Source organism: Globicephala melas, chromosome 10 (genome assembly GCF_963455315.2).
Source record: "Globicephala melas chromosome 10, mGloMel1.2, whole genome shotgun sequence".
NCBI classification, from domain to species: domain Eukaryota; kingdom Metazoa; phylum Chordata; class Mammalia; order Artiodactyla; family Delphinidae; genus Globicephala; species Globicephala melas.
Window position 1 is genome coordinate 7,796,756 of NC_083323.1, and position 27,758 is coordinate 7,824,513.

Consider the following 27,758-nt stretch of genomic DNA (forward strand, 5'->3'; position numbering starts at 1 on the left):
TCCGCAACAAGAGAGGCCACGATAGTGAGAGGCCAGTGCACCGCGATGAAGAGTGGCCCCCGCTTGCCACAACTGGAGAAAGTCCTCACACAGAAACGAAGACCCAACACAGCCAAAAATAAATAAATTTTTTAAAAAAATTAAAAACTGTTGTGTGTCAAAGGGCATTGTCAAGAGAGTGAAAAGACAACCTACAGACTGGGAGAAGATATTTGCAAGCCATATATCTGATACTTTACATAGTATTCAGAATACTACGTAAAGAACCCTTACAACTCAAAAACAAAAAGACAAACAGCCCAATTAAAAAAAGGGCAAAAGAACTGAACAGACATCTTGCCAAAGAAGATATACTAAAATCCAATAAGCACACAAAAAGATGTCCAATACCATGAGTGAGTAGGAAAATGCAAATCAAAACCAAAATGAGATAACATTTCACATCCATTAGGATGGCTATTATCAAAACAAACAAACAAACAAACAAAACCCCCAAAAACCTAAAAACAAGTGTTGGTGAGGATGTAGAGAAATTGGAACCCTCGTATATTGTTGGCAGAAGTGTAAAATGGTGAAGCCACATGGTTCCTCAAAAAGTTAAACATAGAATTACCATATGATCCAGCAATCCCACTCTGATGCATATATCCAAGAGAATTTAATGCAAGGACTCAAACAGATACTTACACATCAATGCTCATAGCAGCACTATTCACAATGGGCAAAAGGTAGAAACAACCCAAGTATTCATAGAGAGATAAATGGATAAATAAAATACAGATACAGGCTATACATACAATGGAATATTATTCAGTCACAGAAAGAAACGAAGTTCTGATACATATATATATATGACACAGATAAATCTTGAAGACATTCTGCTAAATTAAACAAGTCAGACAGAAAAGGGGAAATATTACATGATTCTACTTATATAAGAAGAATATTTGCCTATTCTTACTTAGAATAGGCAAATTCATAGTAGATTAGAGGTTATTGGGGCTGGGAGAGGGGAAATTGGGAGTTATTGTTTAAAGGTTACAGAGTTTCTGTTTGGGATGATTAAAGAGTTCTGGAAATAGATAATGGTAATGGTTGCAAAACAATGTGAATATACTTAATACCACTGAATTGTACACTTAAAATGGTTATAATGGTAGTGTGTATTTTACAATAAAAAGTAGCAAATGGAAAGAAAATAAGGGAGCAAAAATTCATTTTTTATATGGCTAATTAAAAATGTTATGAAAAGGAAGAAAATGACAGAGTGCCAAACAATGATAATTTTACAGTAAGGTGGAGAACCTGCAACTGCTTGTCCTCAAATTCCTCAGGATATAAAAATCTCAAGGCAGATACACTCAATTAATCTGATTTAGAGGAATTTTAGAAAGAGAAAGATTCCAATGAGCCACTATCGTCAGATACCAAAATACTGGATTTCAATATTAAGGCGGTAATGGAAGAAGAAGATTGATATGAAGGCCAAGGTCTCTTGACCCAGTTCCTGGCAGGGGACCCAAGACCTTTTACAAATGTGTAAGTCAATGACTGGAGGTCAAGAAGAAATTCTTTTAGGTCTACTGGATACAGGAGCACAGTGTGCAGTACTGCTTAGGGCTGAAAATAAGCCCCTTAGGGATGACAGAATTAATTCAGGGGGATAGGGGGATGCTACTGTGAAAGAATAAAAATTAAGGTCTGGGGACTTCCCTGGCAGTCCAGTGGTTAAGACTTCGCCTTCCAATGCAGGGGGTGTGGGTTCGACCCCTGGTCGGGGAACTAAGATCCCACATGCCTTGTGGCCAAAAAACCAAAATATAAAACAGAAGTGATACTGTAACAAATTCAATAAAGACTAAAAAAAAATTAAGGTCTGGTTAAAAGTTGAAATATATGATAAAACAGCATATACTGTGGTATCTCCCTTACCTGAATGTATAACTGATATGGATATAATGTTTGAATGGAAAATCCTCCCCCTACCGGGTAATATGAAGAAAAGAATAACTTGGGTCTTCCCTTCATCCAGTACTCACTGGACATGCAACACGGGAGCCATTAGAATTAACCTAAGCCAACTCAACTAGAAAACTGCAAACATTATTGGATATCTGGAAGGCAGTACTGCCCTGAATAAAGAAATGTCATATGCAGGTATATTAGTGTCCATAAATTCACTGTACTAGCCCAGTGGCCAATAAGGAAGGCTAATGACAGAGTGCTAACAGTAACAGACTCAGCTGTCCCCAATACACTCCACACTATTCAACTGATACAACAAGCTAAAGGAGACTGGTATCCTGTATTGATCTGGTTAATGCATTTTCCTCATTATCAATCACCAGTGAGAACCTACAACAACTTGCATTCATGTAGAATGGTTTCCAATATACATTTACAGTATTATTTCATGCCAGAAAGCATTCCAACAAGAAGGGCAATGCCCAAAGGAATTCCATCATAAAATGGAAATGCACTATATGGAGTATGTTACCAGGGGATCCATGGGACAGACTCATCATCTTTATGAGCCTTTTTTCCTCAGATCCTTCCTTTTGACCAACTGCCCAAGGATGCCAGGCAATTGGTCTGGTTCACAGATGGTAGTTCAGAACTAAAGGCAATTCTGTATGGAAAGCAGATATTGAGTCCAGCAGAAGGTAACATCCTTATCAAAGAACAAGCTGGTCCACTGAGTTGAATTACATGTTGTATTCCTAGCCATGATAGAAGAAATGGACACAAATAAAAGCCTCACTATTTGGGTAAATACTGACTCCAATGCACTTGAAATTGGTCTAACAATCGGCCATAAATAACTGAATAAGATTCCCACATGTGGGCCACCACTCTATATAAATCTCTACGGAAACTCTGAGGGTAAAACGAAGTAGGCCATGTTGATGCTCACCAAAGAAACTCTATGCCAGGGTTTGAAGGTGACTGGAATCAACTAGTTGATGGTCTAATTTGATCTGCTGAAATGTCAACAAAGGTCCATGAAATGCGTGGACATGGAGGAACTCAGGCCAGGCAGATGCACTGGACAATGACAGAGATCACTGGCCCCTACCGAAGCTCAAATTGTTAATAAGAATTCTCCTTCTTGGAACAGTACAGTTCCATTTTTCTGTATTTATCCAGTCTGTCCCCTTGTAATTGGGAATGGACTAGCTCAGTGGCTGGACCAGAAAATTATACTTTAGCGGGGAAAGGTATGAGTTAAAATTAATGATGGAAAGGCAAGGTTGTTGCTGAGGGAAAGGGAGCCAATAAATGAGTGCCACAAAAGGGAAAATCTAACAATTTTGGTGCCTCAAGAGATGCTTAAAGCAAGAGAATAATATTTCGCTCAGCCTTAACTCAGAAGCTCTTGGGTGAAGGGCTCTGATGAAATCTCTTCCTCTTCTGAAGAGCCAAAAAGAGAGCTAGACAATAGCCAACCTAACAAACACACTTCCCAGAGTGATATATGTCCTCAAAATGGATGAAGAGATGGGAGCTCTGTGTCTGACTACGTGAAACAATACAAATGTAGCTACTTTTTTTGATTCTCATTTCATAGGATGGATCTATTATAGAGGACCTGTACTGGGAAGAAACCTGTGGGCATATTTAACAGGCTGAACCTGAAAAACACTGATTAATAATAATCTAAATGGACATTATGTAGCCATTAATTGTGATGATGGTTTAAAAAAGGTACCACAATGTGATAGTAGAATGGCATCTACTACATGTCCCATCTGTCATAATAACATTATGTGTAAAAATAGCTATTTGCCCTTTTCTTGTGGGTGAATAGGCATGAAGAGGAGGAGGGACATTTGGGACACTTGGATCACTGATAAAGAAAAAGTTAAAACTTAGTGGGCCTACATTCCTGAGAATTTTGGAATTTGTTGCTGTTGGTTATGGGAAGCGCTACGGAAAACTCAAACCAAAGTCTGTTTAAGAGTAGACCAAAGTCAACTCATATGACCTAGGCCTGGAGGAATTACCATTTTGGGGGTACCAAATTTATTTCCTAATTGTACTAAAGCAGTTAGTACTCAATGGCAACATGTCTGGTGTTGGCCCACTCGAAATGAGAGCCTTAGAGGAATTAGGAGCTGGGCTATGAGTAACTGGCCAGGCAGATTTGCTTTCAATGAGGAAAGACCTACAAATGAAAAAGACCTACTAACATGAATAGGGTGCCTTGAAGGCATCCTATTCCAGGAGTAAAGACAAAAGTGGCAAGATACTTGAAGTAATAACACAGTGCTCACAAAACGAATCTTTTAATTACAGCATACACTAAGACAACATGCCCAAATCAACCCAGCAGTGAGAAGGGAACAAGCTTACGTGTTAATATAAGCTAGGTTAATAGATTCCTTAATTCAAATGGAGTCCAAGGCATCCCAAGCCCTAATGGCCAGGAATTCCCATAGCAGAAATCCAGGGTATGCATTTGTGGGAGACGTATGGGCCCTGTAGTCTATGGAAGATATTAACTAGAGGATGCAACCTGTCGAGGTGCTCTTTACCAGCTTCAGCACCCCAAATGAGGGCTAACCATTCTTTCCCTATAGTGTAGTTTGTGAGTACTGGAAAAACTTTAAATATTATAGTGCTTCCTGTGGTAGATAAATGGGTTCTGTTGCAGGACTCTTCTCACCGGGGACCAGTATCTGTCAAACCATGTAACCTGAGAGAAGAAATCTGGCTATGTACTCGAGATGTTCTGAATCCTGAAAAAACAGATATGGTCTCTGATTTATACTCCCATGAGGAATAATACATGGTATATGGGAAAAGGTAGATTGGGTTGGGAGGGAAAAATTGATAACACCATTATTTTGTCTGATTTATACTGTAACTACAGCGGTATTATTATAAGGTATAATATGGAGTCATAAGTAAAATTAACGCTGTAGATACTAATAGTGATCTAATATAATGGGAGACTGAGTTAAAGCCTTCTCAGGATCTTATTCCCTATGCAGCAGAACTGGTCTGATGAATACTTACAGCTGATTAATGAAAGATTATGATTCTTAATAATTCAGACAATATATGCCAAAAAGAACAGTGAGCTATAGATCTGAGAAGCAAAAGAATTGTACGGTTAGTACAAAAACATGAGAAAGTACAAGTGGAAGGTTCAGCTGTCTGTTTAAATCTATACCAACCCCATATTTTGTAGATATTGTAAATGGATTCAGCATGGACACTCTGATTGTCTATCTCATTGTATGACATTGTAAGGCAAGTAACTGTTATCAAACTAAGGATTTATTTTATTAGAAAAAGCGTTGACAATGGGTCGGGGGGTGTGAACTGTTAATTCCTAGAATTCGCTTGAGCTGTTTTGCTAAATTTCTGCATGGCACTACTTTGGTCAAGGCATGGCATGAAACATACTGATTAAAAGTGTTGTGAGGGCAATAAGCAAATGAAAAGATGCTCATTATCACTAACCATTAGGGAAATGCAAATCAAAACCACAATCAACGCAGCCATAAAAAAGAAATAATTCTGCCATTTGCAGCAACATGGATGGACTTGGAAGGCATTAATTATGCTAACTGAAATAAGTCAAAGACAAATACTGTATGATATCACTTATATGTGGAATCTAATAAATACAACAAATTAGTGAATATAACAAAAAAGAAGCAGATTCATAGATACAGAGAACAAACTAGTGGTTACTAGTGGGGAGGGGGAGGGAAGGGGGCAATATAGGGATCGGGAAGTAGGGGGTACAAACTACTGGGTGTAAGACAGGCTACAAGGATGTATTGTACAACATGGGGAATATAGCCAATATTTTGTAATAACTGTAAATGGAGTATAACCTTTAAAAATTGTATTAAAAAAACACAGATACCCCTTCATACCCATTAGGATTGCTATTATTAAAAAAAAAAAAAAAACCCAGAATGTCATAGATATGGAGAAATTAGAACACTTATGAATTGCTAAACACAGTATGGTGGTTCCTCAAAAAATTAAACAAAGAATTGACATTTGATCCAGCAATTCCACTTCTGGGTATATATTCAAAATAAATGAAAGTCAGGTCTTAACCAGATATTTTTACTGCAACGTTCACAGCAGAATTATTCACAACAGCCTAAAGATGCAAACAACCCAAATGACCATCAATGGATGAATGGACAACAAAACCCTGTATATACATACAATGGAATATTATTTAGTCTTAAAAGGGAAGGAAATTCTAATATATGCTACAACATGGATGAATCCTGAAGACATTATGATGTCTTCATCATAAGTTAGAAACAAAAGGACAAATATTGTATGACTACACTTATATGAGTTGCCTAGAGTTGTCAAATTCATAGAGACAGAAAGTAGAACAGTGGTAACTAGGGGCTACAAGAAGGGGGAACAAGAAGTTACTCCCTATTGGGCACAGAGTTTCAGCATGAAATCACGAAAAAGTTCTTGAGATGTACAGTCATGGTGATTGTACAACAATGTGAAAGTACTTAATGACACCAAACTGTACACTTAAAATGGCTAAATGGTAAATTTTATTTTATTTTATATATATTTATTTATTTATTTATTTCACCACAATAAAAGCAAAGTATTGCAAGAAATTTCAGGTCAGTACAGTTTGTATCAGCCTGTCAGTAATGATAACAGTGAGATTAAAGGTTTATACTTGGTCTCTGTGAGAGCACTGTTATCTAGCAGGAATATGCCAATGAGACCAAAACCCAAAAATCCCTAGCTGAGATTCTATCTGGGGCTCCCTGGTTCCCAGGTGTTCTATACATGCATCTGTGGTTCCTGAGCCAGAGAAAATGCACCTTGCCCGGTCCTAAGGGAGGACAACAGAAGTCTGCACCCAGCTTCTCTGGACCTGGCTGTGAGACAGCCATTGGGTGTGACAGGTATTCTTACATTAATGCTGTTGCTATACTGTACCCTTCTCCTGTAATAAACTGCAGATTTGTAAGCATTGTCATTTTAGGTCCTACGAATCTTCTTTAACAAACTCTAACTGCTGCTATTATTGTAGATATGGTAAGGAAAGGAAATAAAATGAATTAATTTATGTTGTTGCAAGGAGAAACAACTAAGATCATGGGTAAAAGATACAAGAGGGATACTTGATATGCCTTGCAAGGTTCTGAGAAAGTCTCTAGACACATTCAGTAAACATCAAAGCAGAAGCTAAATGTCCATGTGCCATGAGATTACTACATTGGGTACACAACCTCAAGGTGCCCACTGAACCCTAAGAGCTGAGATTTTTTAATTTGGAAAGAACTTTTTCAGTAGGAGCCATACCTGTGATGTCAGTTTCCCAGCAATCTGCATTCGTTCAATTTCTGCAGGAGATTTGATCAGCCTGAGATGCTGTACCAGCCGCTGCACAGCCCGAACCTTGTTCTTGCTCCTGGCTTTGACCTCTGTCAACTGCTGCATGTAGTCACAGTGGAGCTGAATGTGAGGGGGCCTCATCCAGTCATACCACAGTGTATGTGTCTCGGCTTAAAACAGATTTAAAATAAAACAGCAACAAGAAATACCACCTGTCATAATGACTTGAACAAGAGTCAAAACTATAAAATATGTAGTATAGAACTCTAAAGGGTTGAACACAAACTCTCAGGACCGAAGTAATTGAAGGATTGGATCGTAAATCATTGGAAAGGCCATTCCCTGAAAACAGCAAGATATTCTGAGACTGAACACACAGCTTTTTCTGCCCTCAAACTTCAGTGTTTTTAATAAAGATGATAGATGAGACTAAAGCTTTATGCAAGCTTTGATTTTATTATTTATTAACTGTTAAAGAACAATTATGACAATTGTTCTCTACACAACTGAGCTAGAGGCATCATTAAATAACTAAACACAAAAGGACAGAAAAAAGTACTCAGCTCATGACCTTATGGTTAAAAGTGTTCCATCCCTTACAAACAATCTCAGTATTGGTGAAAGGAGCTCTCATAGTTGATAATACATGCTAATCCACACTTACCCAGGAAATCCTTCCTTTTCCATCTGCCATGTATTCTCATTACAGACAACCACAGTTCACCATCTCACTTTAGAGACCCAAGGAAATGGTCAATTTTTGCCTGAGATATAAGATGAAGCTCATTATGAAAATCTTTTCCATTTACATCAGGTCTCTATTTGTTCCTTTCTTTTTTTTCTGACAGAAACCTATGAGTAGGGGCTTCCCTGGTGGCGCAGTGGTTAAGAATCCACCTGCCAATGCAGGGGACACAGGTTTGAGCCCTGGTCCAGGAAGATCCCACATGCCACAAAGCAACTAAGCCCGTGCGCCACAACTACTGAGCCTGTGCTCTAGAGCCTGTGAGCCACAACTACTGAGCCCACGTGCCACAACTACTGGAGCCCACGTGCCTAGAGTCTGTGCTCCGCAACAAGAGAAGCCACCACAATGAGAAGCCCGTGCACCACAATGAAGAGTAGCCCCCGCTCGACGCAACTAAAGAAAGCCCATGCGCAGCAACAAAGACCCAACACAGCCAAAAATAAATAAATAAATAAATAAATAAATAGTAATAATAAAAAAGAAACCTATGAGTAGTATTCACGACAATCTAAGTCTGAAGGTTTGTTTGTATGTTTCATACAATGGACTTTGGGACCGAAGACAGAAAAAATCCTAAAAATTTTGATCGGATATGTATTAGTGGTACAATCTCCTAAATATTTTCACTTTAAAATAAAAGTGATTTTAAATGTAGATTACAGGTAAAACTCTAATCTTATTTTCAATAGAAATTAATTGCTGTAATTTTTAAAAAGTAAAACAACCATGACCATCTGCTGTCAGCTTATAAAATCACAGACCAACCTTTTTAGGTTTTTAAACTTTCAATCTATGATCACTGGAAACAGTTTTGAAATTCTCTTTTAGAGAATGACTTCAGAAATGTTTATAAACCTTACAAGAATATGACTAAAATTTTACGATCATACATTATTTTGTCTAAAATCAAGTATTTTCCAACTTGATCATCTATCTTATTTATCAAATTCGGATCTAAGTGACTTTTGGACACTTCAAAAAATAAAATGCTTACTAGAGTTGTAGATTTGTAAGAATCACTAAGGATAGTTTATAATGCAGTGTACACTCTGAAAAGTTCCAGAAAAGGAATCCCAAAACATTCTGAGTGATCATAATTTCACCAGAATAAGCGTAGAGAAAATGACTATTTCAAGGGGCATGAATTCAACCGTGTACACGAACCACCTGAGAATCTTGTTAAAATGCAGATCCTGATTTAGTAGGTATGGAGTGGGGGCTGCAGATTTTACATTTCCAGTATCGATTATGCATTTGTAATTCTATAATGCATCACCAGGTGATTCTCATGCTGGTGATGAATAAATCATTCTTTGAGAATACTGCCCTTTTTTGAAGAGTTGGCAAAAGCAGTATGATAAGTAGTAATCAAAGGTCAATAGACTGGTCAGTAATCTTGAAAATCAGTAATCTTGAAAAGCAGCCCATGCTCATCCTCCACTTTAAAATTCTCTGTCTGGGATTTCAAACTAGAACAGTTAAAAGTCTCTGTGAATGAATAATCCAATGAAGATTTAGCAAATGAATAAATGAAATCTTTAAAGTCTTGTGGAGAAGATTTATATTCTTTTTTTTTTTTGGCAGTACGCGGACCTCTCACTGTTGTGGCCTCTCCCGTTGTGGAGCACAGGCTCCGGACGTACAGGCTCAGCGACCATGGCTCACGGGCCCAGCCGCTCCACGGCACGTGGGATCTTCCCAGACCAGGGCACGAACCCGTGTCCCCTGCATTGGCAGGCGGACTCTCAACCACTGTGCCACCAGGGAAGCCCAAGATTTATATTCTTTTCATGGTGCCCAGGGCAATGCTGCTATGATGATTATTTTAGGAAATGAAGAACTTTGTCTAAACAGGCAAGGAAGGTCTTAGTCCCAATCTGGCCTATGATTTGACTTCTGCTCCCATTTGTTACCTTTCAGTTTTGGTACAAGATGTTGAAATTCTTCCAGCGTATAGGCTTCATCCACTCCAGTTAGAGCTATTGCTCCATCAGTACCAGATCGGGGGCCATCCCAAAGTTCTCGACTGGGATCTCTCTGAGGCACAAAAAGTATGGCCTTGTGTGCTGGTAACTGCTTGCCGGGGAGGCTTTGAAGGACCAGAATGCTATCAGGCTCTTGGAATCCACACAGGTACAGGAAATTGTTGTCTTGGTGGAACGTATAGGGGATATCATTGCTCATATAGTATGTAGGGTTGGACAGCAGTACCACTGTGTGGTCTGTACCACTCTGCCCTTGTGCTTCCTTGTGGATCAGAGATATTAGTTTGTGTCTGCGAAGTGCATATTCCACCTGGGATAGTCCTGGCGTCACCTCCCCTAGAAATGACAAAAAACAGTGATGCTTTGCATTTCTATAGTGCCAAAGTACTTAAGAGAGTTTAATATTAGATGGAGACACCCAAGTTCATTTCTTCAATTTATGCCCAATCTCCTCATAGCACACGGCAAATTAAGGAGATAACCCAGGTTTCAAATTTCTATTCCATTGCAAAAATTTGGAAGAAAAGATAATTACATGTGGTCCTGCCTGAAAAATGGGATCATGACCCCTTAAGATCTCTTCCAGCTCTTTGGTTCATTCTTTTACTCATCCAATCAAATATTTACTAAACATTATTATATGGAAGGCATTGTTAGGCAAATAATCCAAGTTGCCCTGAAGTTTCAATATACAAGGTGAGGAGAAGGATCACATTTTCTGTGTAAGACTTCCCCAAAGGAATGTAAGCTCCTCGAAGACACAGAGTTTTGTCTGTTTGCTCAACGTTATATTCCCAGTGCCTAGAATAACAACTGGAATATAGTAGGCATTTGATAATTGTCAAATGAGCTATAGTAATTTTAGAGTTGAAGGCCAAAAAGCTTTCCCCAATTTCAAGAGTTAGAATAAATTTCTCCTTCTGAATTTCCAAAGCATAATAATATCTTTCTAACAGGGCTTTTCACTTTCTACCTTGTATTAACAGTGAGCTGGGTATACATAACCTCTTTGATGGTCAGAACCATCTTCGTATCCTTCAAAACTCTAGTAATATTATCCACCTCTTGGGGCTGTCATGAGAATCAAATTTGATAAAGCATGTGGTTCTTAAGGATTTGAAGACATCCTAGAAAATCTTTTGAAAGCTATGGATGTATTCTGTTTACTAAATGGCATGTAGGTACATACAAACATTTTTTAAAAAATTTATTTAGTTTATTTTATTTTTGGCTGCGTTGGGTCTTCGTTGCTGCATGTGGGCTTTTCTCTAGTTGTGACGAGCAGGGGCTACTCTTCGTTGCGGTGCATGAGCTTATTGTGGTGGCTTCTCTTGTTGCGGAGCACGGGCTCCAGGTGCGTGGGTTTCAGTAGTTGCGATACACGGGCTTAGTTGCTCCGCAGCAAGTAGGATCTTCCCGGACCAGGGCTCGAACTAGTGGCCCCTGCATTGGTAGGCGGATTCTTAACCACTGTGCCACCAGGGAAGCCCAAATACAAACTTTTGACATACAATTTCAAGAGTCTCAGATTCCTGTAAGCGCACGCAAAAAACCCATATTAAGAACCCCTGTGGGACCTCCCTGGTGGTCCAGTGGTTAAGAACCTGCCTTCCAATGCAGGGGATGTGGGTTTGATCCCTGGTTGGGGAACTAAGATCCCACATGCCGCGGGGCAACTAAGCCCACAAGCTGCAACTACTGAGCCCGTGCACCACAACTACAGAGCCCATGTGCTCTGGAGCCTGCACGCCACACTAGAGAGAAGCCCTTGCACCACAACTAGAGAGAAGCCTGCATGCTGCAAAGAAGATCCTGTGTGCTGCAACTAAGACCAAAATAAATAAAGCCAAAAATAAATAAATAAATAAACATATATGTAAAAAAAGAAACTTTGTTATGAAGTGTTATGTGTTAGTTCTTTATTTTAGCCTTTTCTCCTTTTATTTATTATTTATTTATTTTTTTAACATCTTTAGTGGAGTATAATTGCTTTACAATGTTGTGTTAGTTGCTGCTGTGTAACAAAGTGAATCAGCTATATGTATACATATATCCCCATATCCCCTCCCTCTTGCATCTCCCTCCCACCCTCCCTATCCCACCCCTCTAGGGGGACACAAAGCACTGAGCTGATCTCCCTGAGCTATGCAGCTGCTTCCCACTGGCTATCTATTTTACATTTGGTAGTGTATATATGTCAATGCTACTCTCTCATTTGGTCCCAGCTTACCCTTCCCCCCCGTGTCCTCAAGTCCATTCTCTACGTCTGCGTCTTTATTCCTGTCCTGCCCCTAGGTTCTTCAGAACCTTTTTTTTTTAGATTCCATATATATGTGTTAGCATATGGTATTTGTTTTTCTCTTTCTGACTTACTTCACTCTGTATGACAGTCTCTAGGTCCATCCACCTCACTGCAAATAACTCAATTTCGTTTCTTTTTATGGCTGAGTAATATTCCATTGTATATATGTGCCACATCTTCTTTATCCATTCATCTATTGATGGACAATTAGGTTGCTTCCATGTCCTGGCTATTGTAATATGTGTTAGTTCTTAATACTAGTACCTAACAGACTGCCTGGCTGCTAGCCCAGTGATGACTGGGTGAACGCTTCACTTCTGAAATGGAAATTATGCCTGCTTTCACTTTAGGTTCCCAGACAAAAGAACTACTAAAACAATTACTCACAAAAGCTGTATCCCTAAGCCTACACTTAACAATAATAATAGTAAAACAACATCTAATGCTTATTGAACGCTTACTACGTGTCTGTACTATTCTAATTATTTACACGTATCAACTTATTTTATCTTTACAATGACTCTATGACGTGGGGAATTATTATTATTCCCTGTGGTAGCCAGTCTCCACATGCAAGTATGGGAAGATAGACATGAAACATTGCTGTGTAAGAAAGTTAAATAAGAAGATGGACAATATGTTCTCATTATGTTTAAAAAAAACAAAGGAGAGAGAAAAAAGAATTTAGAAAAGAATCAGAATTTTTATAGTGGTAACCTATGGAGAGTGACATAAACTGAAATTTTCTATTTAACATGATTTATTACATTATTTGAATTCTGTTTCAATGAGTATATACTCTTATAATTAAAGTCCCAAATAAAGAGAAAAACAGGTTAAAAAAGGGAAGCCATGGACAGTCCACTCCATACTCATAACCTACAATGGTTCTTTATCGTCTGTCAGATCAAATTCATACTCTTAAGCCACTTTAACATTTACATTTAAATGTAACATTTTAATGTTCTCTACCAGGTGACTTCAACTTATCTGGCCAACTTTTTTTGGTAACAGCTCTACTGAGATATTTTCATACCATACAATTCGCCCACTTACAAGTGTACAATTCAATGATTTTTGGTATATTCACAGATTTGTGCAACCATTACCCTAAACAATTTTAGAATATTTCATCACTCCAAAAAGAAATCCCATGCCAATCAATAGTTACTCCCTGTTTCCTCCGAATCCAATTCAGCCCTTGACAACGACTAATCTATTTTCTGCCTCTCTGGGTTTGTCTACAGTACAGATTTCATATAAATGAAATCACACAAGATGTGTTCTTTGGTGACGTGGCCAACTTTTTTCTTATCATTCCCCCAATTATTCTGAAATTAATTCCTTCTATATCTTACATAAGTCCAACCTGTTACCTTCCTTACAGTGTGTCCCCTTTCTAAAATTTCTTCTCCCTCCAAAGCAATTCCACTCAAGACTTGGAGCTCAATATATGTTTGTTTTTAGACCCTTCTGATTCAAAAGGCTTTCCTGATTAGCCCAGATCATGTTGATTTGTTCCTTTGAATTACATTTTTTTTAAAATCAACTATTTCATTTTCATATACACATCTTATAGTTGTGTATAAATGTAATCATACCATACTCTTTCAATAGTTAAATACTTTTCCCCCATTTCTTCATTGTTTGAGACCTCACTCCCCTTCCCTCCTTCTACCCACATTAGAACCACCCCCATATTTGTAATTTAGTACGTATCCTTTCCTATTTTTCTCAATACTCATATAATCACATACACATATACCTGCATTTAGGGTTTTTTGAGTCACTAGTGTTTTACAAAAATGGGATACTACACAGTCTTGTGTTTATGTTGTCTTTCTAACACAACAATACCTCACAGAAGTCCCTCCCACCAACTTATTTAGCATAGCTTCAACTCATTCTGCTTGATGTCTCCATATTATTTCTTGGGGGAATGTATCATAACTTCCTGATCCATTTCCATACTGGTGGGCATTCATATTATTTTCAGCTTTTTGCTGCAATAATGAACATCTTTCTACTTATATACATAGGGTACTTTTAAATGCCCTATGTACTGTTGCTTTTATTTCTGTGGGATAGTCCCAGGAGAGAAATTAGTGGATCAAAGTCCTTTGAGTTTTCTTAGTACTCATGTTCAGTACATACAACTCAGCTGTTTATGATTACTTTGGAACTGTCTAGTTGTTTTACCTATGCATAGTTTATCTCTCCAGAAAATTCTGTAGTTCTATCCCATTAATAATTTTTTATTTAACTTTTATTTACCTACAATATAAAAACTTACATTTTTATTAACAAAATTGGTAAGAAACAAAAGAGATAAATAAGAGAGGGCCTTACAGGCCAGGCAAAGCAACAGAGTTGGTCCTAGAAAAGCTCACATCACATTTCTTTCTCTGAGGATTGAGTTGGCTAAGAGTCCCCTAGGGCTCTAGGGCAGAATATCGAACTTTATACCAGAGCCCAAGAACAGCTTAACTATTTATCTCCCTGATAATTATTCATGTTAAGTCTGCCACTGTTACTCAATATTGGAAATTTCCTAATTTACCCAAGCAGCAAATACTCTTTTCTAAAAGCAGAGGCTGGTTAAAATTGGTGGATTATCCAACTTTTCCTTTTTGTCATTTTACTTGGTCCCTATCCTATGCTTTGCTTTTGGTCATTTCCCAGCTATGGTCCATGTAATAAAACTAAACTTAAAAAATCAATTCATTGTGTTTTTAAAAAAACTTTGGAAATAAGAAGAAATTTCACAATATTAATGATCTTAATCAATGTGTTATCTCTCATTTTCATTAATAACAGAGTATACATATATGTATATTAGGAAGTAACTTCTGAAAAAAAGATAAAATTATTTAAAAATCAAAGCAGGATTGCAAAACCACCTTTTTCGCCCTTCAAAGCATTCCTCGTTGCTGAATCTAATTTCATACAAACGACTATATGAGAAATATTTATTTAAAACACTGACTACATTTTCCCAAGCTTACTAATTGTAAACACTATACAGTGACCATTAACTATATGCTTCCAAACTTCTGAAATTTCGAAGAACTCTTCATCACAACAGAAAAATTAACCAAGGAAAAACACACCTTATCAACTGAAGGAGGGAAAAAAAGTGTGATAAAGCAATGAACTTCAACCCTAGAGGTAAACCTGGCAGTTGTTATGGCCTTTGATCATAGAACTAACCATTATAGTCAATCTAGCCTGACTTTCTTCAGATAAAACTGCATCTGAACAGACATTCTGGTAACTTTGTCAAATTGTAAAGTATTAAGAAGCAAAGTCAGTATTTTGTCATGTGGAGTCAATTAAGGATAGAAGGGCTACTCTAACCAGTTGTCTAACAAGCAATCAAATGCCTAGATGCCACAATCTGGACTCTGTAAATAACAAAGTCTCACAATCAATCCTGAGACTGTGCAGGCAAGAAGAAAAGCTCCTCCAGGACATCTAGGATTGGACCTCTCGAGAGAATAAGAAAAATGTTCTTCATATTTTATCAGCCAGGCAGAAAACCCAGAGAGGAGAAGTTTTATGAAGACAGAAAATGGATGGAAATATGCAAGTCTTTGCTACAATCTAGGTATGTATTTTAATTATTTCCTGAAACTAACTAGGTTAGGATTTTAACGTGGCCTGAAGCAGTGTCCTTGAATTCTGTTTAATATTAGGAGTTTTTTATTGTATATAAGGAAGTAGTGCATAAAATGATCTATTACTATGTAGTTGGAAAATGGGGGTAAAGAAAAAGCTAATAAACATTTCCTTTACAAAGTAAAACACAGACCTCTCTGAAAAAAATGAAATGATCAAATAAATAATTTAAAAATACTCTCAATGGATTTTATTTGCATATACTGAGCAAAACAAGCCAGACAGAAAGGGTTCATACTGTATGATTCCACTTACACGAAACTCAAGAACAGGCAAAACAATCATGTTGATAGAAACTAGAGCAGTGGTTAAGGATGGAGGTGGGGACTGACTAGAAGGGTATGAGGGGACTTTCTGGGGTGACGGAAATGCCCTATATCTTGAATGGGGTATGGGTTATATTGGTGTACCTTTGTCAAAACTCACTGAATTGCATATTTAAGCTCTGTGCAATTCACCTAATGTAAATTTTATCACATTAAAAAAAAAAAGTATAGCTGGCCCTCCATATCCATAGGTTCTGCATCTGGGGATTCAACCAACCACAGGTCAAAAATATTTGGAAAAAAAATTCCAGAAAGTCGCAAAAAGCAAAACTTCAATTTGCTGTGCATGAGCAACTATTTACATAGCATTTACATTGTATTAGGTATTGTAAGTAATCTAGAGATAGACTATAGTATATGGGAGGATGTGCATGGATTGCAGTCATATACTATGCCATTTTAGGTAAGGGACTTAAGCATCCGCAGATTTTGGCATCTGAGAGGGTCCTGGAACCAATCCCCTAAGGATACCAAGGGATGACTATACCACTCTCTAAAGCTGAAATAACTTTTACATCAAGACTTCTCTCACTTGAATTTCTTCTTACCAAAAATATTATATCAAAAAAAAAGACTTAAAAAAATTCCCATATAGTATTCTTTGGCATGGGTATTATGTGCTGTTTTGTGGTTAAGTGTGGACTCAGACTTTTGCTGAGTTGGAATTCTGGCTTAACAACCTACTGAGTGACTTGGGGAGAGCTACCAAACTGTTCTGTGCCTGTGTCCTCATCTGTAAAGTGGAGATAATAATAGCACCCACTTCACAAAGTTGTCAGGAGGATTTAATAAGTTAATGAAATACTTAGAACAGTTAGCACTATATAAATATTAGTTATAATTATTACCACAATAAATAATTTACACTTGAAGAGGTTGTCATCCTGGTAATACAAAGCCAGGTAGGATCTTGAAAGAGTAAAATTTATAGGGATGACCATTATCCCTATCAAAGTAATTATTTACATGAAAGCCCTGAATTATCTGGTTTTCTCACACAATGACAAGAATGAGTTAAGTGATTCAGGAGCTTTTTTTTTTTTTTTCTTTTGTGGTACAAGGGCCTCTCACTGTTGTGGCCTCTCCCGTTGCGAAGCACAGGCTCCAGACGCCGCAGGCTCAGCGGCCATGACTCACGGGCCTAGCCGCTCTGCGGCATGTGGGATCTTCCCAGACCGGGGCACGAACCCATGTCCCCTGCATCGGCAGGCGGACTCTCAACCACTGCGCCACCAGGGAAGCCCTATCTGTATTCTCTAATTTGTCTATTATATATATGGAACTTGTATAATAATTAGGAAAGAGACTGAGATATTTTCCAAAAGTTTAAAGTACTGGCAAGTACTGGGGAAATATTCCAAACATGAAACCTTTTGGAGCAAACCACATAATAGAAACATACTTTTAAACCCCAAACTAACAAACTGACCTTGGCTTTGTAAAAGAGATTTTAAAAAAAGTATTAAATGCCTCTTAATTTTTCTTAATAATTGACTCTTCCTCCACCCCTCAATTATTTTAACACTCCTGTAAGTTTTGCTTCTCTACGTGGAGAAAGATAAGTGATTAACACTTTGGCTATTGTATATCCGGTGGTTTCTTTAACACTGATAATTCTCTTTTAAAATTCTATCTACTTTTATCCCTTCTCACTTACCCCAATCCCTATTGTACAGGGAGAATAAAAATTATGATAGGTGGGCTTCCCTGGTGGCACAGTGGTTGAGAGTCCACCTGCCGATGCAGGGGACATGGGTTCATGCCCTGGTCCGGGAAGATCCCACATGCCACGGAGCAGCTGGGCCCGTGAGCCATGGCCGCTGAGCCTGTGGCGTACGGAGCCTGTGCTCCGCAACGGGAGAGGCCACAACAGTGAGAGGCCCGCATATCGCAAAAAAAAAAAAAAAAAAAAAATTATGATAGGTATTCCTTTTCCCCCATAGTTTATATGAACATATGTATATATATGAACTTGTATGTGTGTATTTATTTACATTCATTTTTAACATAGTTAACATGCACATAACACAAATAACAGTCTAGATACAGAGGCCATCATCTTGACAATATGATTACTAGTTTCAAGGCCTGGAAAATGCAGCTCACCATGTAAAAGTATCTCACCACGAGAAATCAGTAATTTTCAAAGCTGGTAAAACTTAGTATTAAATTGAAGCTACAGGTAGGTTGACTGGATGGAGAAATACTTAAATTAATATCAACTGTATTGCTATTAAGCTTACCTTATAGCTTTGAAAAACTCTGATTTCCTGTGTGTTTCAGTGGTGAGCTGCATTTCCTGAGTCTCAGCCGACTTCCCAGCAGGAATTCCAGTCTGATGAAGAATCAGCAAAAGGAAGCCCTCACTGAGAGACACACTGGTATCATTCACTGAGTGGAGACAGTGAAAGAGTAACATATTTCCAAAGGCAATTTAGATTATTAATATATATGCTTACACAGTAAATACAGATTTAACTTCGCATGGCAGAAGCAACAATTAATCTCCCTTGAAAACCTGACTGATTTTTCTCCAAAGCATTTGGTTTTACCCTGCCTACCTCTTTGGGATGATATTCATTCATCATAGTTCATCCCTTAAGTGTCTTTAAAAAAAAAAAACAAAACAAAAAACCTTAGGTATGAATTTGAACAATAGTGATGACACATCTTCCAGCAGGAACGCTGGAATCTTAAAGTAGAAAAAAAAAATTAGTGAAGTAAACCTTTATCAACTTTTTGCATCACCTTTATCACTGTTACCACTTCTCAAAGTTGTGACAATCACATCTGGAAATCTTGTGTAACCTATATAAAAATATTTTTCTTAATATTGACATGAGCATTTAATGCTTTCAAGAAAAATGTTTCCTAAAATGTCTTTAACACAGTAGTTCACAAAGAATCAATAGTTAGAACACAGTTCTAGACACCATGTTTTAGAAAGTAACAGAATTTTTCTTTAAAAACATCTTGAAATACATACTTTTCACTGATACTTCTGAATTATAAGGCTAATCGTATTTATTGCTCTAGATGGTGCTGTCTATACAGTACTATTAGCCACATGTAGCTGTTTAAATTTAAATTAATTAAAATAAAATTTTAAAAAACTTAGTTCCTCAGTTGCACTAGCAACATTTTAAGTGTACAGTAGCCACTTGTGTATAGTGGCTACTGTATTGGACAGCAAAGCTCTAGAACATTCCCACTGCTGCAAAAATTCTATTGGATAGCACAGTTCTAGACAAAGCCCCTAAAGAGAGAGACAGTCATTACAGTTAAAAGGCCTTACCTGGTCTGAGGAGGTGTGGGTGTGTAAAGGGGCTGGGCTGGCCTAAGTATCGGTTTGGAATCCTCCTCTCTGGGATGGGCTGCAGGGAGTACCTTCGCTGTGAACATGACATGCATCCTGAAGGAGAGATAAAGAGGATGAAATGGAATAGTGTACCTAGAAAGTCCTGACAGTATATACACATTTATCTACCTCCAGCAGTAGGATGCTTTAGAAAAATGCAAATTAGTATCTCCTTCAGTATTTATATGGTCCTTCCTCTGGGCCAGCCAGAGCCTGTGTTGGGCCTTAGGGATACAGAAATGAGATTATCTTTACCTTTAGTGACTTTAGTCTACCTGAATATAATAGAGGTATATATACATACGGTATGATTAACGTATGAATAGGAGCTATGGGAACAGAAGAAAGACAACAAACAAAAGCAGGGGAGGGGGTAGGAAGTATTTCATTGAGGTAGTGTTATGCTGTGTCCTAAAATTCAGAAAAAGAGAATTAACATTTTTATTGAGAATATGTGAAGTTTGAGAAAATATGCACATCTTATCTCATTTAATCTTGGAATGTTAGAGCTAGTGAAATATCTGAAAAATGCTTAATCATATTTAGCCCATAAGAAGTAATATTATTAGCATTCATTCAGCAAGATTTATTAAGTGTGTGATTGGCACATGCTGGGAAAGACACAAGAATAACACAAGACTATCTGTCCTGGTCTGGAAAGAACATACAGTCTAGTGGAGGTGAGACAGAGCAATACTACATTGTGAACGCAGTGGTGGATTCATACACAAGGTTTTTGAGAGCACAAAAACTAACACAACGCTGTGGGATGGGTACAATGACGATAGGACAGTGATCTGGGGAACAGAGAAGCACACTACAGGCACTTGTGTGAGACTGCAGAAGTAGAAATGCCTACTCTGAGTAGGAATTAGTCAGTGAAAGTGACAAGGGGAGCTGAAGGTATCATGAATGAGATTATGAAAGGGAAGGCATAGAAAGCACCACATTCACATGTGCCCATGTGTGCGTGTAGAGGGAAAAGGGATAGAAAGAGAATTTCAGGTCAGTGTTGCTGCTGGTGGGAGAGGAAAAGATCAGCAAGGTAAGGATCAAACCATTGAAGGCTTTGTACACCAAACTAAGGAATTAGATTTTTAACTGTTATGTGAGGTAGGCATTATCATCGCCTTCTTTTTTATTTTTTTTTAACAAATAAGGAATCAGACTCAGAGAAGTAATTTGTGCAATGTTACACAGTTAGTACTAGGGAAGCTGGGATTCAAACTCAGTTTTATTTAACTTCAAAATCTTTGCTCTTATCCCTCTACTCTGTCACTCAGTAAGTCTTCTCTGCTAAATCCCAACAATACAATTAGTACTGTACAATCTCCCCGTGAACATACAATCACTACCACAGCAAAACGCGGTAAGTCTGGATCAAGTTAAAGGTTTTAGTAGGGATTATAAAGCATGAATGACAGCGTATGTATTTGGAGAGTTAAGAAGTCTTAAACATTAACTTTGAATTAAATTTACAAAGGGTTATTGAGAAAAATTATAGCTTCTTGAATGATTAAAAAGACAGAGAAAATGGTACAGGTTTCCAGGCAGTATGAAAATACAGTTAAGAATAGTGGAAAATGAGAAAAAGGACAAAATATTAAGTATTTCCTGGAATCTGTCTTTAGAAAATGTACAGAATACATATTAAGGAATATGCCCAGTCTACACAGGTTGAAAGCTTAACAAAGATGAGGCAAGCAATTTACAAAAATACAGAGAAACCTGCTAAGTGACACCACAGGGAAGCAATCAACAAAGACACTACCAGACAAACAATTCAGCTTTTTCCACATAAATTCTAAGGCAGGTAGGGGTGGTAAGGTATGGAAGGGGGAATCTATAGATTAAGCCTTAAAAGACATTATCAACCAACTGTAATATGTGAACCTTAACTGGATCCCGATTCAAGCAACAAACTGTAAAACAAATACATTATATTTATGAGATCACTGGAAATTGGGACAGTGATTGCATATTTGATGGTATTACGGAAGTAATATTTGTTTTAACGTGTGATAATGGTGTTGTGATTATGTTAAAAAGAAACTTATCTTTTAGAGATATAAATAGAAATATTTACAGATGAAGTGATATGATCTCAGGTTTGTCTCAAAATAATACGGGGGTGGGGTGGATTGCGGAGAGGATGAATGGGGATTTGAATGAAACAAGACTGGCCATGAGTTGATAATTATTGAAGCTGTGTGATGGGTACATCAGAGTTCATTATACTACTCTACTTGTGTATATGTTTGAAATTTTCCATAATAAAAAAGTTGAAAAAAAAAGAAAGATGAAGCGACCATAGAGAAAAATGAAGGAAATAAGCATGTGCTCCGGAAGGCAATCTAAGACAAAGAATTAAAGGCAGCATGGTATAGTAGAAAAAAGTGCTAGTTCTAGTTTAGTTCTACTATCTACATGATCTTGGCATGTTACATAACTCCTCTGTACTTATTTCTTCACCTGTGAAATAAAGCCGTTATATTAGGTAGCGGCTTTCAAATTTTTAAAACCAAGACCCACAGTAAGAAATATATTTTACACAGTAACCTAGTATATACAGACATATATATGTATAATGTATATAGAAATTTCACTAAATACTATTCTTTCTGTGACTGTTATTTTGCTGCCCTATTCCATTAAAAATAAGCTTGCCTCAGTGCACTAAAATGATTTTATTACTGCAGTGTCTGGAATGGTGGCCCCCAGAAGATACGTCCACATCCTAATCTCCAGAACTTGTGACTGTTAATTGGAAAAAGGGTTTTTGCAGATGTAATTAAGGAACTTGAGATGAACGGATCATCCTGCATTATCTGGGTTGATCCTAAATCCAATGACATGTGTCCTTGTAAGAGAAATGCACAGGGAGAATTGAGACAGAAGAGGAGGAAGCACTGTAACCATGGAGGCAGAAACAGAAGAGATGTGGCCACAAGCCAAGGAATATGTATAGCCACCAGAAGCTGGAAGATGGGAAGAACGGATTCTCCCCTAGTGCCCCGGGAAGGAGTGTAGCCCTGCTGACACATGATCTCGGGCTTCTGGCCTCCAGAACTGTGAGACAATACATTTCTGTTGTTTTAAGCAGACATGTTCATGGTAATTTGTTATGGTAGCCTCAGGACTAATACAATGACTTACTAAGATTGAAATAAATATGTCAAGTGCTTGACTATTTTTTCATAGTTCACAAATTCTTCATTTTTTCAAACCAAAACATGGAACAACTGAGAAGTAAGTTATTAAAGCTCAGTAACCCAGAGGTCATATCATGCAAGAGGTATGCTGTGGCCATAAACAACAGCTCCCACTGGTTTATAAGGCACTGTTTGAGGCTTCCAGGAAAATATAGGGGAAATAGTCCAGAGGGTTAAGGATGGTCTGGTATGACTCTGGACTAGCTCTGTTTGGAAGGTCTAGTGCCTACCCCAACCCCATAATGACACCATAATGCAGCCCTCCCTGACATAAGCTTGTAACTCTGCTTGCCATATAATCAGTATCCTAATGTGTCCTAGCAGTGGTCCATGGTAATAACATTGTCTTCAATGTAAAAATGTGCCTATCTGCAGTCACTGCCTCTACCACCATCACCAGCAGAGCCTAAGCTGAGAGGAAACCACGGTTCTCACTACCCTGAGCACCCCTTTCCAACCACCTGTTACAACATAGTGGATTACTATGAAGTTCTAGAATTGCAGAGATATACTTCACCTGTGGACATTAAAAAGGCTTATTGAAAAGTGGCACTTAAATGGCACCCTGATAAAAATCCAGAAAATAAAGAAGAAGCCGAGAGAAAATTCAAAGAAGTAGCTGAGGCATATGAGGTATTATCAAATGATGAAAAACGGGACATTTATGATAAATATGGCAAAGAAGGATTAAATGGTGGAGGCAGAAGTCATTTTGATGATTCTTCTGAATATGGCTTCACATTCCGTAAGCCAGATGATGTCTTTAAAGAAGTTTTTCGTAAAAGGGACCCATTTTCATTTCATTTCTTTGAAGACTTGCTTGAGGACCTTTTTTGAAGACCTTTTAAATAACCCAAGAAGCTCCTATGGAAGCAGAAACAGAGGTAAAAGATCTTTTTCTCTACATCCAGTGAATATCCACCTTTCGAGAGATTTTCTTCATATGATACAGAATATATACCATGTGGTTCACTGGGCCATGAGGGCCTTAGTTCATTCTCTTCCCTGACATTTGACGACAGTGGGATGGGCAACTACATATCTGTTACAACTTCAGGTAAAATTGTTAATGGCAGAAATACCAATACAAAGAGAATTATTGAGAATGATCAAGAAAGAGACAAAGACAATGGTGAGTTGAAGTCCTTTCTTTTAAATGGTATGGCAAATGAAGAGAGCTTTGCTGAAGAATGCAGTTGGAGAAGACGGTCATTCAACAATTATTCACCAAAGTCCTGCAGCCCCAAACATGTATCTCAATATACTTTTGCAACTGGAATCCCTCTATTTTCTCAGCAGGATTCAAAGAAGGTGGTAAGAGGAAAAAAAAGAAGCATAAAGAGGTACAGAAGAAGAAGTCAACTAAAAGGAATCATTAAATTGACTCTTCAGACACATTATGTTCATATAATATTTGAACACAGCTCTTTATGTGCTTCTTCTTTTAAAATTTTATTTTATTTATATTTTTATACAGCAGGTTCTTATTAGTTATCCACTTTATTCATATTAGTGTATATATGTCAATCCAATTCATCACACCATCTTTGTGTGTTTCTGTTAGAGTTTTGCAGACAATATTTGTTTAATACCACACTAAGATTATGTTTTTAACGTATTTAGCAGGACTGTAAACATCTGATGAGTGGCTGTTTGGATTAGGTATGTTAGAAAAAGATGAATTTGTGGTAACAGTGATACTAAGAACTTAGAAAACAGCAAAGATTAATGAGTTTTGAAATTTTAGCTAAGGTAGCCAGGAAAAAGATCTAAATGAAATGAAGGAGTTAGCCATGTGGATATTTGGTCAAAGAAGATTCCAGGCAGCAGGACTAGCAAGCGAAATGTCCCTAAAGCAGACTGTGTAAGGTGTGTTTGAGGAACATGGAGATCAGTGTGGCCAGTTATGAGAGCAAGTAGTTGAAGTAAGAAAGGTAACAGAAGAGCAGATTATGCAGGGACTGCTAGATCACAGTATGAACTATGTTATAATTGTCAGACAGGAAGCCAATGGAGGCTGTGAGCAGAAGAGTGACATAATCTGACATACTTAAACAGGCCTGTGCTGGTTGCCGTCATTAAAAACAGACTCTAAGTAAGCAGGGGTAAAAGCAGGGAAATGCAGGCTACTGCCACAATCCAGGCCAGAGACTGCAGTAGCTTGGCCAAGGTGGTGGAGGCGGTGGTGGTAAAGAGAGATCAGACTCTGGATATATTCTAAAGGTAGGGCCAAATGGAATTTGCTGACAGACTGGATGTGGGGTATGACAGAAGTCAGGATTTTTGGCCTTAGCAACTGAAAGAAGAGAAGTGCCATTAATCTGAGATAGGCCTGGAGGTGTTAAATTTTGGATGTGCTACATTCAAGGTACCCGAATTTATTAAGCAGCAAAAAAAGAATTTCCTACGTTGACTTGCATCTTGCATGTTCCCTGTCATTGAATTCTTCCTTTTTTTTTAACAAACAGATCTTATTGATCATATTAATCTTTTATCTTAGAAATATAATTACTATAAATTTTAATGTGACTAAAAGATAGAAGCAAATAATCTAGTAGCACTTAAAACCCAACCACCTTTCGAAAAACATAGTTCAGTGATATATAGCAATGCAACAAATTTTGAAACCAGAAAAAATTCTAGGATCGACTATTTTTTTTTTTTTCGGTATGCGGGCCTCTCACTGTTGTGGCCTCTCCCGTTGCGGAGCACAGGCTCCGTACGCCGCAGGCTCAGCAGCCATGGCTCACGGGCCTAGCCGCTCTGCGGAATGTGGGATCATCCCGGACCGGGGCATGAACCCGTGTCCCCTGCATCAGCAGGCGGACTCTCAACCACTGTGCCACCAGGGAAGCCCTAGGATCAACTATTTTTAAACGACTGCTAGAATAAAGCGTGAGCTCTTGTTTTGTTTGATTTTTAGTTGGTAGGTGGGTGGGGAGGAAAGTTCATTTATTCTACAGGAGAGACTGGGGACAATTAGCATTTAATGCTTATTTGCAGAAAATAAAATCATAAAAGCTCAGAGTATTTTAAATGCCACTTATATAAAATGTGACATTTAGTAGAATTTATTTATTGTTACACATGTGGGACTAATCAGACTTAGAAAAAATGCAATTTTTCAACAAAAGCAAAAACCAGTGTCTCTGAAAATTTGAGAATGCAATAACATGCCCTCTGGTCCATTTTTTATTTTATTCTTAACAGATAACTAAAAATTCAGATTTAATCTTATTCAATACCTTAAAATTATTCGTTTCCTACTGCCTAGAGGAAAAAGCTCAATGTTGCTTAACATAATATACAAGACACTCCACGAGCCAGCCACCAGCTTTCTTCCCAACTTGACTTTCTATCATGTGTCTTCTTACACATCTCATGCTTGAGCCCAACTTTTCCCAAACGGTGTTCAAAGGGATACCAGTTCAAGACTCACCAGAGAAAAAGGGCTCCATGGTCAAATACATTTTGCAAATTAATGTCAAAGACATTTCCCTCTTAGAGACATGGAAATAGTCTATTATGAGCACTATAAAATGCAGTATTCCCCATACTTATTTGACCACAGAACCCTCTTGGTGTAACAGCTACTAACATGCCCAGCAACATATTTCAAAAAAGCTCCAGGCTTATTAATGATGCAAAGCTTTGTACCAGTCATTCTGTTTCAGAGTTCTGGGCCTTTGCATTCATTCTCTCTGCCAGGATGGCTCCATCACTCCAGTTGGTTTGGTGAATTTAAGCCTTCTTTCAAGTCTCAACTCTCCTAACCTTTGAAGTCACGCCCACGTTTCCTCTTTGCCCCTCTCTGCCCCCGGAAAATATCAACACTTTTTCCTTCTCCCCACAAGTATGTTACATTACAATTACTTGCTTTTTAATTAATTAATTAATTTATTTATTTATTGTGGTACGCGGGCCTCTCACTGCTGTGGCCTCTCTCGTTGCGGAGCACAGGCTCCGGACGCACAGGCTCAGCGGCCATGGCTCACGGGCCCAGCCGCTCCATGGCATGTGGGATCTTCCCGGACCGGGGCACGAACCCACGTCCCCTGCATCGGCAGGCAGACCCTCAACCACTGCGCCACCAGGGAAGCCCACAATTACTTGCTTTTTTGTCCGTCTCGCATGATGGTAGAAACTTTTTTTATGTGCTTAGTTCTCCTATGTGGTGCTCAATTAATGTTCATAGAATTAACTGCAAACAGGCTTTTAAAAATTATTTTCTACTTATTCTTTAATGTTTTCAATATTTCCCTTCCTCATCTCACACTTATATTTAAATGATCTAGTCTTTTAAAATATAAAACTTACTTATGCATCATTAATGCTTTATTTTGCTTTTTCTCAAATGACTAGGTGTTAATAACTATATCACAACTAATGAAATCACACTCTTAATTAGCCAAAGCTTTTTCACTTTAGGAATGCATGACTTTCACAGAATAGGAAGTTACCTATGGTACTCAATACCCTGTTCCCAGAGTCTTCCTAAGGAAAAGCACCCAAGAGCACCACAGACATTTGAAGTTCTATTTATGAACATCTAAAGTCGGTGGAATTTTCAAATTCTAAAACTTTATAAAATCCCAGAATAACATACTTACAACCCATTACTGCCTTTCTTGGGCTCCCATGTCACTTGAGTCAAGACTCTATTACCATCCTTTGCTATATATATTCTTTAATTTGTTGCTTCTCTATCATCTGACTAGACTGTAACTCCAGGGAAGTGGAGATTCACCCACAATGACTGCTAACCCAAAAGTTACTGAATGAAGATACATTCTTTCTGG

General features: G+C 38.0%; 2 protein-coding genes across 2 annotated transcripts in view; one reads left to right on the forward strand and one right to left on the reverse strand.

Annotated features, from left to right (window-relative positions):
• Nucleotides 1-27,758, reverse strand: part of XPNPEP3 (X-prolyl aminopeptidase 3) — a 59,125-nt gene that overhangs the window by 28,963 nt on the left and 2,404 nt on the right. The window contains exons 2-4 of the mRNA XM_030855850.2: nucleotides 19,685-19,801; nucleotides 10,012-10,419; nucleotides 7,318-7,520 (exon numbers count right to left, since the gene is read on the reverse strand). Coding sequence (XP_030711710.1) covers nucleotides 7,318-7,520; nucleotides 10,012-10,419; nucleotides 19,685-19,801 — 728 coding nt within the window. The remainder of the gene's footprint in view (nucleotides 1-7,317; nucleotides 7,521-10,011; nucleotides 10,420-19,684; nucleotides 19,802-27,758) is intronic.
• On the forward strand, nucleotides 22,853-24,338 carry DNAJB7 (DnaJ heat shock protein family (Hsp40) member B7). The gene is given in 5 exon segments (XM_070046454.1): nucleotides 22,853-22,861; nucleotides 23,335-23,778; nucleotides 23,780-23,846; nucleotides 23,849-24,223; nucleotides 24,226-24,338. Coding segments are annotated over 5 exon segments (1,008 nt in total).